Genomic DNA, 19,173 nt, shown 5'->3' on the forward strand with positions numbered 1-19,173 from the left:
TGATATTGTTATTTTCCTTGTAACTTAGATAAATGGGAATTGTATGTAAGTGTTACAAAAAGGTCATCATATATGTGGTATGGTTTTTGTAAGGTATTACAGGTGCAAGGAATATTTCCTGAAAGTAATTATGTTAGAGCTAATAGCTATTCTATACCTATTGAAAAGAATGTGTGTTTTTCATAATGCTAAGTTGAGTGAAAATATTAAGTGAACGTAAAATGTATATACTTCAAGGATGTAATAATTTTGTTAAAGTTTGGCATGTTAAAAGAGTTAGTCATTTCACTGTGTTGTAATTTCAAATTAAATTAGAATAAAATGTTTTGTTTAAGCAACAATTGATCTGATCATTTGCCAATGCACTATCTCGTAAAAAATTCGTACCTGTGTGTATGAGTAAATTTAGAATAGCAACGACTTGCTATATAGTTAAGGAGATTTTAGCTCAGACCTTACCTTTGTACATTCTCTTGTTATTCTTAGAATATATCATTACTTCCAAACTGGCACAGTTGTTAATAAAAATAAATTTGTTTGGTAGAACAATCTGAAAAAATAAGTGTGCTGCAATCCTGTAGCCAGCAATAGCTCAAAAAAAAAAACCCCACAGGCAGCTTAATGAGCAGTAGGAACAAAGGGCAAGGAGTAAGAAAGAAAAGGAGGGGGGGGGGGGGGTGAATACAACTTTAAGACAGGATGGTATAGCAAACAAAGAAAGTAAGGAAGGTTAAGGATTTAAGAAAATAGACGACTTACTAGAAAACATAAGATTTTACAATGCAACACCCCGACAAGATCACAAGTTAGTAATAAAATATGTAATAAACCACAAAAATTTACAGTATCACCTTAATCCCACATATTTTCCTATAAATAAAATTTCTGATTTGTTAATATCTACAAAAGACAAATTGTAGCCTTTATCTTTAGCTGGTGCTTACAAGATTGCTTGTGAATGTAATTTGATATACTTTGGCTAAACAGGTGCCGTTCTGTGGGAAAAAAAAATAATGAACATCAGTACTACATTGAATACATGAAATCTCAAAAGTCTGGTCTAGCACATTATAATACTGTGGAGTGAAGCACATCTTCACCATAGAGTCTTGATTTCCCTGATTTTTGGGTCATTACCCAGACCAGTTTCGACCTTGTCCTTAAAACACTTCAGGTGCAAACTTTGTTCGCATACACTTGGATAAAGGATTAAACCAAGTACATCATTTCTTGGCATCTTTAATTTATAGAATATCCAAGTGGAAAACTTCCAACAATAGATCATAATTCAGTAAAATAAGCCTGTTGCTTAAGGGTCAAAGCTGTATAACTGAGAGGAGACCTCCACATAGCCTTTAAAGAAATGCAGAGAACCGACCAGGGCTTCTGACCTAATGTCCAATCCTCACCTTCTCGTTGTGCACCCTGTTGGGTATCTACTTGGATACTGAACGAACAAGGATGGGCTGGCAATTTGGGATTTAGCCGACCAAATTGTATTCTTATTGGTTAAACCAAAATAAAAAATGATGGTACAACATGACAAAATTTCATGCCGGCTGGGGCATCGCCCGGTTAAACAAGACCCCAATTGTTTTTGGCAGGGAACCAGGGCGAACACCGAAAAGTCAGCTACTGGAACAAATCTGAAAACACACCCGAACTCAACATCACCAGAGTTAAAGATCAGTACTATCAACATAAGACTGAATGGCAAAGAAATGGAGCTAGCTGAGGAATTGGATAAGTACCAGATCAATATAATAGGGGTGACTGAAACAAAAGGGCAAAAACTGGTGAGATCTTCAGCAATAAATACAAAATGCTATATTCAGGCAATGACAATCAAGGAAAAGAAGGCGTAGCCATAGTATTCAACACAAAATAACAGGCTAATCTTCTTGAATGGTAGTCAGTCTCAAGTAGAGTGATGTGGGCAAATATGAGAATGGGGAACTGGACAATGAGACTTATTTGTGCCTATGGTCCCACAGAAGGTTCTACTAAGGCAGAAGTGGAGGAATTTTTTTGAGGCTTTAGAAAAAGCAACTGACACAATGAAGTAGGAAAAGTTGGTCTTTGTTGGGGATCTCAATAGCAGAGTAGGAAATGATTGTGATACATACAAAAATATTTTTGGAAATTTTGGAGAAAAGAGCAAAGCTAATAATAATGGCAAATATCTGTTGAATTTCTGCTCAGGACATGGACTGATTATTACTAACACCATGTTCCAATATAAAAATGTGCACAAATTCACATGGAGAGAAGAGGCAAGGAATAAGAAAAGTCTCATTGACTATGTTATTGTTCATAGTAATGTTTTCTCCCTGGTACAGGACACCAGAGTGTACAAAGGATTTGAAATTGGAAGTGATCACTATTTAGTCTTGAGCGGGATAAAATTGAATTTCATATCGAAAAGAATAACATGTAAGAAAGTTTTAAAGCGAATAAAAGTTGAGCAGCTCTCAGATGTGAACTGTAGACTAAAATACACAAAGATTATTGAAGAAAAAATGAAAGAGTTTGAGAACAGGAATCAAACCTTTGAGATTCAGTGCCAAGCCTTGAAAAAAGCCCTGATTGATTCAGCTAGAGAGGAATGTGGTGAAGTTGTCTGCAAAGATAGAAAAATTAGAACTCCATGGTGGACACAGGAAGTTAAAGAGGGAGTGAAGGAAAAGAAGACAGCATATCAAAAGTTCCTGGCAAATAAGTCAGCTTGTGCTCTTAGAGAACACAAAGCCAAATACAAGATTGCTAAACACTGTGTAAAACTAGCTAAACAAATGTCATGGGAGGACTTTGGAAAGAATATAGAAAATAAATATCAAGAAGGTGGCAAAATATTCTGGAGGTTGTTGAAGAAGCTTAGGAATGTAGAAAAGATTGCTGTAAAAGGAGATAGAGATGATAAAGGTGACATGAAAATGGGAGAAAAAGATATCCTTGAAGTATGGAGTAATTACTTTGAAAAACTGCTAAAAGAAACAAGCAGTGATAACAGCACAGTGGCAAAAAACACTGAACAGGCATGCAGTCAGGAATACATATCCATACTTGAAGTACAAAAAGCCATCAAAGGCTTGAAATGTGAAAAGGCAGCAGGAGTAGATGATATTTGACAAGAAATGCTGAAGTATGGTGGTATAAAAGTCTTACAGTGGCTGCACTGCATAGTTCAGAAAGCATGAACAGAGGGACGAATTCCCGATGATTGGAGTCGAGCTCTCATAGTACCCATATATAAAAAGGGAAATAAAACTGCATGTGAGAATTACAGAGGTATTTCCCTACTGAGTGTTCCTGGCAAGATCTATGCAAGTTTACTTGAGAAACAGTTGAGAAGAATTGTGGAAGAAAAGCTTGGTGAAGAACAATCTGGATTCAGGCCAAATAGAGGCTGTCAGGATCAGATCTTCACTTTCCGACAAATAGTCGAGAAAGCATGGGAATATAACAAAGATCTGTATTTAAGTTTTGTCAATTTGGAAAAGGCATATGACAAGGTGCCAAGAGAGAAGCTATTCAATACACTACAGTTATATGGTATTAATGGGGCATTATATCAAGCAATACTTAGTCTTTATTTGAGTTGTAAGTCAGCAGTTACAATTGAAGGAAGTACAGGAATATGGTTTAATGTTAAATCTGGTGTGAGACAAGGATGTACATTATCCCCTCTGTTATTCATTACCTATATGGATCACATTATGAAGGAAAGTGGTATTAAACATGATATCAGAATTGGAGATGTTAATGACAGCTCTTTGCTTTATGTGGACGATGTTATAATTCTAAATAAATCCACTACAAGTTTGCAAGGTTTCCTGACTAAATTGAATAACTGTTGTAATAGATATGGTATGAAGGTCAGCAATAAAAAGACAAAGACAATGAAAATAGCCAGAATCATTGAAAATGTCAACTGTGTTGTGAATGGAGAACCTGTGGAACATGTAAAACATTTCAGCTACTTAGGCACGATTTTTAGTGAAGATGGTAAATTAAATCTAGAAATAGATAACAGAATCAGCAAAGCTGGTATGGTGGGAAGTCAATTGAATAAATTCATATGGAATAAGAGAGAAATTAGTCGGAACACTAAATTAGCTGTATACAAGACAGTGTTCAAACCAGTTTTAACTTATGGATCTGAGAGCTGGGTCAGAAGTAAAACACTTGACCAAATAGAGACTGCAGATATGATAGTCCTGAGAAAGATTAGAGGCGTGAACAGATGGCACAATGGCAATATCATATTAAAATCGAGGATATTAGGAAAGAACTTGACATTGTCAGCATCCAGGAATGCGTTAGTAGAGCTAATCTCAGGTGGTATGGTCACTTAAATAGAATGGGTGAAGAAAGATTAGCAAAACAAGTGTTCTCTGGCAGGTTTGCAGGAAAATGACCCCGAGGAAGACCAAGATATAGGTGGATTGATACGGTTCAAAGTGCCTTAGATGATAGAAATATAAGATCTGATAATGTTGGAGTCTTGACAAGTAACAGACTGATTTGGAGGAAAATTGTAAATAGGAAGTTAGTAATGATGTAAATTTTTTTTCATGTAGTACTATCATATCCTGTACACCCCCTTGAGGGTACATGGCAGGAATTTGATGATGATGATGAATAAGCCTGCTTACTGAAAAATGCAATGAATACAACCTTCCTCTTCGCATAGCCTTCTTAGATTTTAAAGAAGGCTTTTGAATGCATAAAAACATAATCAATAATAGAAGCTCTTAGAGATTATGGCATTGAAAAACAATTTATTAACATAAAATATATTTATGAAAATGCTACATCAAATATCATTCTGAATGAAATAAGTGAAAAATTTCACATTAACAGTGGAATATATGATAAGTAATTTAGAATGATCCAATAAAGGAATCAATATTAATGGAATTAAATTACCTAAGATTTGCTGATGATATTCTTATTGTCACAAACAATATGAAAGATTTAAAAGAAATGATAGATCTCACAACGAAACCAACAGAAATTGGATTAGACATTAATTCTGAAAAAGGAAAATATTGACAAACCGAAAAGGATATGATGAAAGACACAACGTTATTAAGGTAAACATTACAGAAATTGAAATAACAGATGAGTATGAATACTGATGAAAATTGTTAACAATGAAAAAACAATGGAAGAAATGAAAAGAAGAATAAGAATGGGATGGTCAGCTTTTGGAAAATTGAAGAGATTTTTAATCAGCAAAATAAAACCTGGGAACAGAGCAAGACTGTTCACAACTAATGTGTATTGCCTGTTATGACATAAAGAGCAGAAACCTGGCCAATTAAAAAGGAAATAATAGATAAAATGCAAAAAACAATGAAGAATGGAAAGATGTCTACTAAACATAAGACTCAGAGATAAAATCAAAAATGGAGAAATAAGAGCTCAAACAAAATTTTTAGATATTGGAGAAAACATACTTCAAAAGAAATGGAAATGGGCAGGAAGCATTACAAGACTCAAGGACAACAGATGGACAAAAGTTATACTGGAGTGGTGGCCATATGAAGGTAAAAGATCAGCTGGAAGACCTGAAAGAAGATGGTCAGATGACATAAGAAAAACAATTGGAACTCTTTGGCACCAACATGCTCAGAATAGAAATAGATGGAGAGAATTGGGACACACCTATAGCCAGAAGTGTCTATAAAAGTGTCTTCTTCTTTTAAGTGGATTAAAAGAAGAAGAAATAAGAGTTCATCAAAAATCAGATATCAATGGCAGAATTAAATTTAAAAAAAGAAAATGTGGAAAGGAAAGTGGTAGCATCAGCATTTGTGTTCCCAGAGCTACTCAATCAAGGTAGTATGATCATTTCAACAGTGAGGAATGGTTAGTAAAACGTGTCTGGACAAATCATCGCGGAGAAAATTCTTTGCAAGAAAATTTGAAATCCTGTTTCATGTCATTCCCATATTATGAAAAAAAAAAAAAAAAGAAATATTTTATGTATTATTTATTATTTCAATTATACTGTGTTGTGAAATTTTTTATTCCATATAAAATTATTAATATTCTTTCTTAGTACAGACTCTGTAGATGGAATATTAATTGTTACCAAACTGGGATAGGATGGTTAGGGAGAAAGAGCACCATATGTAAGAATATTTAGGGATAATAGTTATATCCAACTAATATTTATAGTTAACTATTTACATATTCCTATTAGCTATTCTATTAATAGTTAGAATAGTTATTTGGGCAAAGAAAATATTTAAGAATAGTTAGAGAGAAAGGGCACAATATTTAAGAATATTTATTCTTCTAACCGTTCACTATTTTTCTGTTCTGTGCATTTAGATATCCAGGTGTGATATATTTTTTATCTGAATAATTCAGAAGGTGACGTGTTTCAGTTATAAATGTAAATGCACGTGTTTGAATACACATGCATTTTGAAAATCACTGCACTTTTCCTGCATAGTAAAATACATCCTGCACGCTGCTATCGTTTGCAGAGCTAGTTTAAGATCATAGGTGCAATTTTGAGTAAAGATATTAAAGAAAATGATAATAAAGTGACATAAATGCTATCATCTTTTCATCTTCCTTTTACCCTCTTTTACCTTTATTTATTAATCATCAAACCTCAAACTGTTCACAGGATAAGGTGGTCAAGCCGTATGCCCCAGTGTATCCTATGTCCGTAATGGAGTTCTCAAGGCCGGTTTGCCTGCTTTCCAGAATGAAAAACCCCAGGATAAACTGGGAAAAAAACCCTACTGTCCACACCCAAGACCGGCTAACTTGGTTATCGCTGAGGAAGATCCTTCAGCTCCTCACGTCACCGACGGGAATCGAACCTAGGTCACTCCTTCCCCAGGCATATGGTTGCAAAGCGGACAGCCACTCAGTGTAAATCTGCTGCTTCAATACTAGTTTTTACCTTTTCCTCCAATACTAGTATTTTATGACACTAAGAAATTTTAAATTTTATAGAAAAGTGAAATATTTTGTCATGCATAAAATTCGCACTTGACTGAATTTGTATCTTTCATAACAAAATTGTGGTGCCTCTATTCTTTTCGAATTATGGCAACGCAGTTACAATCAGCAACTATATGTGCATACAATAGTGGTTAATCAACATCCAAACTGTGGAATATTTTTCTTTTAAGGCAGAATGGAATGTTTCCTTTGAGTGCTTCAGAGTGTTTTCCAAAAGGCTATTCAACCAAGTTGAATTCTATGTATCATTTCTTCTTTACATCACCCTCTACTGTGATCTTTTGTCCTTGGTGAGCATAGAAGGTTACTATATCAATTTCCTGGTGTTCCTGTTCCATTTGTACTGCATACTGGCTTTTTTTTTTTGGTAATGTATTTATTATACATTATTTTTGTTTTGTCCTTGTTGACTAAAAAAAAATATAAAAAAAATATATATATATATATAGATAGATAGATGGATGGATGGATGCTCCCAAAGTAAAATATGTAATTAATTACTTCTCTTATAACCGTTCAAAAGCAAACTGTAATCAGAAATATCATGTCGTTAACAACCGACTCAACAGGCTAACAACCTCAGCTAAGCAGACGATATAGCATTGAGACTCGTCTTTAGTCAATGCACAACAACACTTTGACAAACTATGCCAAACTGCAACAATATTTGGATTGACAGTTAAATGAAATAAACTAAAATACTCACAAATATAGTACAAGGTTCCATCATTATAGAACACAACCAATCTTTAGAAAAAGTAGATTTCCAATACTTAGGCTCAGATATAAATACTACTGTAAATGACATATTATTAAGAAAATATAAAACTCTCAATCAACACAGGAATATAAAAAATATATCGAAATCGCCCTCATTACCTTGGAAACAAAAATTAGGCTTTACAAAGCAACCTCTCAAGCTATCTTCTTATATCATGAAGAAACATGGGATGTTTCCACCAAAAAAAGCAATAAAAACCATTAATAGCTTTAATACAACCTGCTTAAGACTATTACTCAGATACTCTTGGAAGGATCATATTCATAATTCCACTATTTTAGAGGAGACAAACCAAAAATCCTTGATTGAAACCCAACACAGACGGCACTTTGATTGGCTTGGACATCAACTGAGACATCCTCCTTCTCCAGAATTTGACATCTTATTTTTATATGTCCACTCAAATGGACAAAGATGGGGGAGAAAGACCAACTAAACAATTCTGGCAGTATATTAACCACCTTATCAGCACAGATTCTCTCACCGTGAGAAATAACTCAATTAGCTCAAGACAGAGATGCCTGGAAAGCTACATATAATAATTAACTTTTCTTATTCCTATTTATTTAGTTCATTTCCCTATTTACAAATTGTAAATTGTAAATAAACCCTGATGATGATGATGATGAACAACCAACCAGATAGTGTACCCTCTCTCACCAATGAGCTGTGGATTCGAAACTCGCAATGGGAATGGATGTTTGTAATTGTCATTAGGTGAGAGATGAATTTCTTCGTCTGAAAATACTAGCATTGGAAGAAAAGGTAAAGACTAGTATTGCAGCCGCAGATGGCAATTTAGCTAAGACTGATTTACATCATTATGATAGTATTTAGGTAATTTTATTATTATTTTCTTTAACATAATTACTCAAAAGTGCACCTATGATCTTAAACTAACTCTGTTAACGATAACAGTGTACAACATATCATTCCCATAAAAGTGGAGTCATTTTCAAAATACACATGTATTCAATAACTGAGCTGAATTAGTTCAGATAAAATGTGCAAATACTATATATATCACATCTGGATGGGTGTCTAAGTGCACAGAAAAATAATGAACGGTTCACAGTTAAATATTCTTAAATATGGTGCCCTTTTTCCCTAAACCACCCTATTCCAGTTTTGTAAATATTAATATTCCATCAACAGAACCTGTAGTATCAAAGTAAGAAAGAATATTTACCCCTTTTTAAGAGAAAACAAAAATTAGGAAACTCACCAATCAATAAAATATTACTTTCATTGCATAAGAATAAAAATATTATGAAAATTTAATTAAAATCTAAATAAATAATACATAGATCTTCTTCTTTTTAATCTTTCCCTCTTTTACCTTTATGGTGTCAAGGGTTTCTATTCCTTATAACCACAACTGTTATACGAGGATAAGGTGGTTGGCCCTATGCCTCCTGGTTTATCTTATGCCTTTAGAAGTGTTATGTTCTCAAGGCCGTTTGCCTACTTGCAGGAGGAAAAACCCCAGAGAAACTGAGGGAAAAAACTCTGCAGTCCACGCCCAAGACCGGCTAAGTTGGCTATGTCTGAGAAAGATCCTAAACTCATCATGTCAGAGACAGGAATTGAACACAGGACACTCCTTTCCCAGGCATATGATTGCGAAGTGCATAGTCACTCGACTCACAGCACAGACTAATACATAGATACAAAATAAAATTATATTTTGTGAAATTTATCCTGCCATGCATTTACTTTTTATATATTGCTATCAATGCAATATTATTTCAGTTTTCAGCAAATTTTTATCATGATCAATAGTTCGCAAGATGAATTTTCCTCTCGATGAATTGTCGTCCACAAACCACAGTAAAATGTGGGGGATAGAGGGGGGGGGGTTGGTGTGATGGTTTAAAAAAAGACCACTATCAAATTTCCCAAGGGAAAAATCTAGGTGAATTGATGCAGCTGGTAATGTCCTAAGATGCTAAAATGTAAGATTTTACAATACTGAAGACACCCCCCCACCCCCAAAAAAAAAAACAGATTATTGGGAATACAATTATGGTAGAAGCCAGTAATAATGTAAACTTACTTATGCAGTGCTATCATAGTATTTTGTATACCACTTGAGGATATATACATGGTAATGATAGTGATGGCAATACTCCAGGAATAATATAACTACATATTAAAGTGCAACTTAGAAATAGGGGTATTATAAGGTCCATCCGTTTTTCATAGCTGGAATGTATAGAAAGTTTCGAGTAAATAGAGCAGAGAGCAAATAGTTGAGAAATCATGGGAATATAACAAAGATCTCTATTTACGTTTTGTCGATATTGAAAAGGCATATGACAAGGTGCCAAGACAGAAGCTATTCAATATGTTACAGTTATATGGTGTCAATGGGGCATTATATCAAGCAATACTTAGTCTTTATTTGAGTTGTAAGTCAGCAGTTAGAATTGAAGGAAGTACAGGAAGATGGTTTAATGTTAATGTTTTCTGGTGTCTGTCATATCCTGTACACCCCTTGAGGGTACATGGCAGGAATTTGATGATGATGATGATTATCTGGTGTGTGTGAGACAAGGATGTACACTATCCCTTCTGTTATTCATTATCTATATGAATCACATTATGAAGAAAAGTGGTATTAAACATGATACCAAAATTGGAGATATGTCAGCTCCTTGCTTTATGCAGACGATGTTATACTTCTAAATAAATCGGCTACAAGTCTGCAAGATTCCCTGACTAAATTGAATAACTGTTGTAATAGATATGGTATGAAGGTTGTAATAAAAAGACAAAGACAATGAAAATAGGCAGAATCATTGAAAATGTCAATTGTGTTGTGAATGGAGAACCTGTGGAACAAGTAAAACATTTCGGCTACTTAGGCAGGAATTTTACTGAAAATGGTAAATTAAATATGGAAATAGACAACAGAATCAACAAAGCTGGTATGGTAGGAAGTCAATTGAATAAATTCATATGGAATAAGAGAGAAATTAGTCATAATCATCATCAAATTCCTGACATTTACCATCCATGGGTGTACAGGATATGATAGTACTACATGAAAAATTTACATCATTACTAACTTCCTGTCTACAATTTTCCTCCAAATCTGTCTGTTACTTGTCAAGACTCCAACTTAATCAGATCTTAGATTTCTATCGTCTAAGGCACTTTGTACCATATCAATCCACCTATATCTTGGTCTTCCTCTGGGTCGTTTTCCTGCCAACCAGGCTGAGAACACTTGTTCTCCTAATCTTTCCTCGCCCATTCTGTTTAAGTGACCATACCACCTGAGATAAGCTCTGCTAACGCATTCCCGGATGCTGACAATGTCAAGTTCTTTCCTAATATCCTCATTTTTAATATGATATTGCCATTGATACCATCTGTTCACGCCCCTAATATTTCCCCCGACTCTCATATCTGCAGTTTCTAGTCTTTAGTCAAGTTTTTTACTTCTGACCCAGCTCTCACATCCATAAGTTAAAACTGGTTTGAACACTGTCTTGTATACAGCTAATTTAGTGTTCCGACTAATTTCTCTCTTATTTCATATGAAATGATTCAACTGACTGCCTACCATACCAGCTTTGTTGATTCTGTTGTCTATTTCCATATTTAATTTACCATCTTCAGTAAAAAAATCGTGCCTAAGTAGCTGAAACGTTTTACTTGTTCTACAGGTTCTCCGTTCACAATACAGTTGACATTTTTAACAATTCTACCTATTTTCATTGTCTTTGTCTTTTTAATGCTCACCTTCATACCATATCTATTACAACAACACTAAATTAGCTGTATACAAGACAGTGTTCAAACCAGTTTTAACTTATGGATCTGAGAGCTGGGTCAGAAGCAAAACACTTGACCAAAGACTAGAGACCGCAGATATGAGTCCTGAGAAAGATTAGAAGCGTGAACAAATGGCATCAATGACAATATCATATTAAAAAAAAATTGAGGATATTAGGAAAGAACTTGACATTGCCAGCATCCAGGAATGCATTAGCAGAGCTAATCTCAAGTGGTATGGTCACTTAAACAGAATGGGTGAGGAAAGATTAGCAAAACATCTGTTCTCTGCCAGTTTGGCAGGAAAACGACCCAGAGGAAGACCAAGATGGATTGATATGGTGCAAAGTGTTTTAGACAATAGAAATATAAGATCTGATAATGTTGGAGTCTTGACAAGTAACAGACTGATTTGGAGGAAACTGTTAATAAGAAGTTAGTAATGATGTAAATTTTTCATGTAGTACTATCATATCCTTACACCCTGGGGTACATGGCAGGAATTTGATGGTTTTTTTTTTTTTTTTTTTTTTTTGGCCAGATATAATGCACCTACTATTAACCAATCATTGGAAACATATCTGACAAGATAATCTCAAAAATCAAAGAGGCATTCCATATGTATAAGATGTTTGGAGGGAGGGGGGGGGGCTCTTATCAGCATGGCTTAAACACGTTTATACTGCATTCCTGCACTGTAATGCATGACGTGCATATTTGACCACATACACAACAACATATGTACTAGGTTTGGCAACCTTTCAAGTGCACAGATGACATAAAACAAAAAAAAAGTTTCAGATTATAATACTAACAAAAAACTTTTCTTGGTTTTAATAATTTAATATTTTATTTTAATAATATTTTTATTAAAGCCATCTGGTGCTGGAAGAATGAACCTAAACATATATATACAGATATAAAAAATATAAAAAGCATAAATAAAATCAATTATTTGCTTATAAAAATATGACACTAGTATTAATTTGTGTAATCTTTAAAAATCAAGTTTACAATTGTGTAATTTTTAAAAATCAAGTTGACAAATAATAATAATGAATTTCTAACCATATCAATCACACAAATAACATTGCTTTGATGCACAATGTTCTTACAAAATTGCACATCAGACAGACAGTTTGCGTAACCATTCTTGTATTAATGATTTTCAAATAAGGGTTAAGTGAGAACTATGATTTTGAGAGCTGCTGAATTAATCAAAATGTATTACACTTTTAAGTGGAACATACTTGCTGAAGGCATCTTTGCAAATGCTGGATTTCTAACTGCTGTAAGTATAGCATATGGTAACACTGGATGAGGCTAAGTAAAAGTTGTTGCTGCTGCTGGAGATGCTGTGTGTGTTGCTGTAGCATATCAGGAAGGATTGAATGCGATGTTCGAGATGGCACTAAAAAATAAAAAATTGTACACTTAAATTTCTTTAAACGTTAAGATCAAATTAAAGAAGTAATTTAAAATAAATAGGAGTTAATTTTAAATTCTAATTTTACTTTATTTTGGCAATGGGGCTTTCTCCACTTCTGCACGATTGCAAAACACAATGGAATAAACCAGAGTAATTATGCAAAACTTTTGTATCTCTCAAAATAAAAAATTTTATTCAATGAATATATTTTTCTTTTATATATGAACATAAGTTTCAACCACCATGTCTGAGCCGAAATGATATATGGGCAATAGTAGAGTTAGTAGGGAATGTCTAATGGATGAAAATTTATATGACACCCTAAAATATTCTGGCTAAAGATACTGTGATAAAGCTGCAACAAATTCAAAAAGCATCAATGGAATTATTTACAACTAAAAAAGAAATAAAGGAATCAAAACCAGACAGATATAAATTGTGAATGTCCTAAACAGTAAAGGAATGAGAAAAGAATAGTGAACATATTGACACACAAGGTAAAGATAAGAGGTTAGTGGATGTTATGATGGAGAGGAAATTAGATGTTTTGGGTTTGAATATGAAAAAAATCAAGGAAGGAGGAACTTAAAAGGAGAAGACTAATTAAATTAAAAATGCCAAGAATTATATTCTTATTTAATCATTCATCCAAGCAAAAGCAAACAAAGTTTGCACGTGACATATCTTCACGACTAGGCTATTTGTATACAGAAGCCAATGACTTCACATTAATTGTCTTCGTATTGGTCAAAACTGGTCTGAGTAGTGTGGCCTTTCCCATAATGCACAGCATTACACTCACCTGAAAGGATGTGTGTACTTTGCATTATGGGATACTAAGGCTATAATAAATTTAGTTTAATCCTTTATCCAAGTGTAAGCAAACAAAGTTTGCACCTGAAATATCTTCAGGACTGAGGCAGCTCGTGGTAAAGGTGGACAAAGCTCTCGTAAGTACTTGTCTTAGTATCTCCCATAATGCAAAGCACATCTCCTTGCAGACATGCATAATGCTATGCATTAAGGGAAGGACCACTACCCAGACCGGTTTTGATCTTTATTGAAGTCTGGTCAGTGGGAGACAGACCCAGAGGTGGTGATAGTATGATGGAAGCAATGGAGAAGACATACTTACCTATACGAGTTGCCAAAAGGTTCTACTTCAGGTGCAAACTTTGTTTGCTTACTTGGATAAAGGATTAAACTAAATTTATTATAGTCTAACCAAGAGGGGGGAAAAAAAAAAACTTCCAACAGGATACTAAGGCTATTAATGAAGTTATTGGCTTCTATATATAACCCAGTAAGAAAGATACTTCACATGCGATCTTTGTTTGCTTGGATAAAGGATTAAAGAAGGATATAATTTCTTGGTATTTTTAATTTAAGAAGAGAACCTTTTAGTCTGCTGATGATAAGGCATAAAATCATGCCTTATCATGCCATGTTAGTTTTATTATTAGTAAAGAAGTAAATGACAGACTTATATGTGAAAGAATTAGTAATAAGATAATGAGGATCGTATTTGAATGTAATGGGAAAACAAATATCACTCATAAACACTCTACAACAAAGTCTAGATATGGAAGAAAATATTATTTAAGGAGCAGGTGGAGAGAATTACTGGGAATTATTGTACTATTCAAGATAAGAGTGTAATGCACAGGTTGTAAAAGATAGGAATAGGGGAAAAAAAAAAAAAATGGTCTTATTTGGTTTTGATCAAAAAATAATGCTATCATGCTAATGAATAAAAAACAAAGCCGTGTGTTGTGATGATCATTTAGACTATGTTAAATTCCAAGAGCCAGAGCAATCAGGACTTGTGGCATACGATATCACCACAATACATAGTGTTCATAGGAAGAAAATCAAGGTTCTCCATGAAAGTAATAATCTCTTGGAATGTCTATACAAAGAGAGCTGTGAAATCTTGATACATCTACCAAATCTAAACAGAAACGATGGACTTTAATTCTCTCTCTTAACCCTTAATTAGTCACACCGTTTTTTTCTTACATAATCAGTTGCATGAGGCCTATTTGATCCCAAAATTAAAGATATAATTCTTTAATTTCTCAATATTTCTCATGAAATGTTTTTATTATTAGGTTGATTGTGGTGTGTAAAATAATATAATTAACAAATCATTAATATTGCTTTATTTTTATATTAATTATTAAAATTTTTATCGTCTTAATTTTAAGCACAATTATTGCATCTTACTGAAGAATGCTCATTGCAACAAAAGCTCAGACATTTTTCGCACTTTGACTTTATAGTTCTATCCTGATGTAAAATATTAAGTCTGTGATTACAGTCAGTGGTATCCATGAGTATCATTGCATTTCCTTTGTCAGACTTTGTTATTACAATGCTATTATTTTGTGAAAGAAAAAAAGAAAAAAAAAAGAATCCTTTATAAAGGTTTTTCATCTTTTGCTACACTGCAGATATGCTTCGATTTAATACATGTTTCGCAAATATTTTTTCCATTTTATACATAATCAGATCTTCCAAATATTAGTCGGGGTGCTTAAGGGTCAAAGCAGTATAACTGAGAGGAGACCTCCACATAGCATTTAAAGGAATGCACAGAACCGACCAGGGCTTCTGACCTAATGTCCAATCCTCACCTTCTCATGGTGCACCCTGTTGGATATCTACCTGGACACTGAACGAACGAGGATGGGCTGGCAATTTGGGATTTAGCCGACCAAATTGTATCCTTATTGGCTTAAACCAATATAGAAAATGATGGTACAACATAACAAAATTTCATGCCGGCAGGGGCGTTGCCAGGTTAAACAAGACCCACCCCCGTTGTTTTTACCAGGGAACCAGGGTGAACAGCAAAAAGTCAGCTACTGGAACAAATCTGAAATCACACCCCAACTCAACACACCAAAATTAAAGATCGGTATTATCAACATAAGAAGCCTGAATGGCAAAGAAATGGAGCTAGCTGAGGAATTAGATAAGTACCAGATCGACATAATAGGGGTGACCGAAACAAAAAAGACAAAAACTGGTGAGATCTTTCTGAACAATAAATACAAAATGTTATATTCAGGAAATGACAATCAAGGAAAAGAAGAAGTAGCCATAGTATTCAACACAAAATACGAGGCTAATCTTCTTGAATGGCAGGCAGTCTCAAGTAGTGATGTGGGCAAATATCAGAATAGGGAATTGGACAATGAGACTTATTTGTGCCTATGGTCCCACAGAAGGTTCTAATAAGGTAGAAGTGGAGGAATTTTTTGATGCTTTAGAAAAAGCAAAAGATGGTCCTTGTTGGGGATCTCAATAGCAGAGTAGGAAATGATTGTGAGACATACAAAAATATTTTGGGAAAATTTGGAGAAAAGAGCAAACCAAATAATAATGACAAACACCTGTTGGATTTCTGCTCAGGTCATGGACTGGTTATTACTAACACCATGTTCCAACATAAAAATGTGCACAAATTCACATGGAGAGAAGAGGCAAGGAATAAGAAAAGTCTCACTAACTATGTTATTGTTGATAGTGATGTTTTCTCCCTGGTGCAGGACACCAGAGCATACAGAGGATTTGAAATTGGAAGCGATCACTATTTAGTCTTGAGCAGGATAAAATTGAATTTCGTATTGAAAAGAATAACATGGCTCTCAGCTGTGAACTATAGACTAAAATACACAAAGATTATTGAAGAAAAAATGAAAGAGTTTGAAAACAGCAAACAAAACCTTGGAGATTCAGTGGCAAGCCTTGAAGAAAACCCTGATTGATTCAGCCAGAGAGGAATGTGGTGAGATTGTCTGGAAGGACAGAAAAATCAGAACTCGATGGTGGACACAGGAAGTTAAAGAGGAAGTTAAGGAAAAGAAGAAAGCATATCAAAAGTTCCTGGCAAATAAGTCAGCTGGTGCTCTTAGAGAATACAGAGACAAATGTAAGAAAGCGAAACACTGTGTAAAACTAGCTAAACAAAACTCATGGGAGGGCTTTGGTAAGAACATAGAAAATAAAGCAAAATAAAATTTTGGCAAGAACAAGAAGGTGGTAAGATATTCTGGAGGTTGTTGAAGAAGCTTAGAAATGGAGGAAAGAGTGCTGTAAAAGGAGTTAGAGATGACAAAGGTTACATGAAAACAGGAGAAAAAGATATCCTTGAAGTATGCAGTAATTACTTCGAAAAATTGCTAAATGAAACAAGCAGTGATAGCACAGTGGTAAAAAACATTCAACAAGCATACAGTCAGGAATACATATCCATACTAGAAGTAGAAAAAGCCATCAAAGGCTTGAAATGTGGAAAGGCAGCAGGAGTATATGATATTCGACCAGAAATGCTGAAATATGGTGGTATAAAAATCTTCCAGTGGCTGCACTGCATAGTTCAGAAAGCCTGAACAGAGGGACAAATTTCCGATGATTGGAGTAGAGCTCTAATAGTACCTATATATAAAAAGGGAAATAAAACTGAATGTGAAAAGTACAGAGGTATTTCCCTACTGAGTGTTCCTGGCAAGATATATGCAAGTATACTTGAGAAATGGTTGAGAAGAATTGTGGAAGAAAAGCTTGGTGAAGAACAAGCTGGATTCAGGCCAAATCAGATCTTCACTTTATGACAAATAGTCGAGAAAACATGGCAATATAACAAAGATCTGTATTTAAGTTTCATCGATCTGGAAAAAACATATGACAAGGTGCCAACAGAGAAGCTATTCAATACGCTACAATTATATGGTGTCAGTGGGGCATTATATCAAGAAATTCTTAGTCTGTATTTGAGTTGTAAGTCGGCAGTTAGAATTGAAGGAAGTATAGGAAGGTGGTTTAATGTTAAATCTGGTGTGAGATAAGGTTGTACATTATCCCCTCTGTTATTCATTATCTATATGAATCACATTATGAAGGAAAGTGGTATTAAACATGATATCAGAATTGGAGATGTTAATGTCAGCTCTTTGCTTTATGCAGACGATGTTATACTTCTAAATAAATCTGCTACAAGTTTGCAAGAGTCCCTGACTAAATTGAATAACTGTTGTAATAGATATGGTATGAAGGTGAGCATTAAAAAGACAAAGACAATGAAAATAGGTAGAATTGTTGAAAATATCAACTGTGTTGTGAATGGAGAACCTGCGGAACAAGTAAAACATTTCAGCTACTTAGGCACGATATTTAGTGAAGATGGCAAATTAAATATGGAAATAGACAACAGAATCAACAAAGTTGGTATGGTAGGAAGTCAAATGAATAAATTCATATGGAATAAGAGAAAAATTAGTCGGAACACTAAATTAGCTATACAAGACAGTGTTCAAACCAGTTTTAACTTATGGATCTGAGAGCTGGATCAAAAGTAAAACACTTGACCAAAGACTAGAGACTACAGATATGAGAGTCCTGAGAAAGATTAGAGGCGTGAACAGATGGCATCTATGGCAATATCATATTAAAAACGAGGATATTAGGAAAGAACTTGACACTGTCGGCATCCAGGAATGCATTAGCAGAGCTAATCTCAGGTGGTATGGTCACTTAAACAGAATGGGCGAGGAAAGATTAGCAAAACAAGTTCTCTGCCAGGTTGGCAGAAAAACGACCCAGAGAAAGACCAAGATATAGGTGAATTGATACAGTACAATGTGCCTTAGACGATAGAAATATATGATCTGATAATGATAACATTGGAGTCTTGACAAGTGACAGACTGATTTGGAGGAAAATTGTAGATAGGAATTCAGTAATGATGTAAATTTTTCATGTAGTACTATCATATCCTGTACACCCCTTGAGGGTACATGTCAGGAATTTGATGATGATGAAATATTAGTCTTCATATCATTCTCAAAAGAATGAACAAAAATTCTAATTTTTAAGAATGAAAAAAAAAAAAAATTATACTGTTGTATAATTTTTTTTTTTTTTTTTTTTTGCAATCAGGTGGGGGTGCCATCAACACCAAAAGACTTCTTGCTATCCATGCTATTTGGTATAGTATTACTTGTGTTTTAAGGAGAGAAAAATGAGAATATGAGTGGAGAATAGCACTGCATCCAAGGAGAATTCCAAGGAGTTTTTTTTGTTATGTTAGTAGGAGTCAAGTAGGAAGAAAAGTTACAGTCTCAAAAGTATAGGATTTATTTGTTCAAAGTGTGCTAAAAGGTCTGTCAGTCTTATATTGTCTATT

The 19,173-nt window shown here is 34.3% G+C and overlaps 1 protein-coding gene across 5 annotated transcripts in view; it reads right to left on the minus strand.

Moving 5' to 3' along the window:
• Positions 1 to 19,173, minus strand: part of LOC150104886 (uncharacterized) — a 695,785-nt gene that overhangs the window by 207,008 nt on the left and 469,604 nt on the right. For all 5 annotated transcript variants that reach the window (XM_090395398.1, XM_090395401.1, XM_090395397.1 and 2 more), the window contains exon 20: positions 12,805 to 12,965. In XM_090395398.1, coding sequence (XP_090251524.1) covers positions 12,805 to 12,965 — 161 coding nt within the window. The remainder of the gene's footprint in view (positions 1 to 12,804; positions 12,966 to 19,173) is intronic.

This window comes from Typopeltis vanoorti, chromosome 7 (assembly GCF_054136105.1).
Source record: "Typopeltis vanoorti isolate ZY-2024b chromosome 7, IOZ_Tvanoo_1.0, whole genome shotgun sequence".
Taxonomy (NCBI): domain Eukaryota; kingdom Metazoa; phylum Arthropoda; class Arachnida; order Uropygi; family Thelyphonidae; genus Typopeltis; species Typopeltis vanoorti.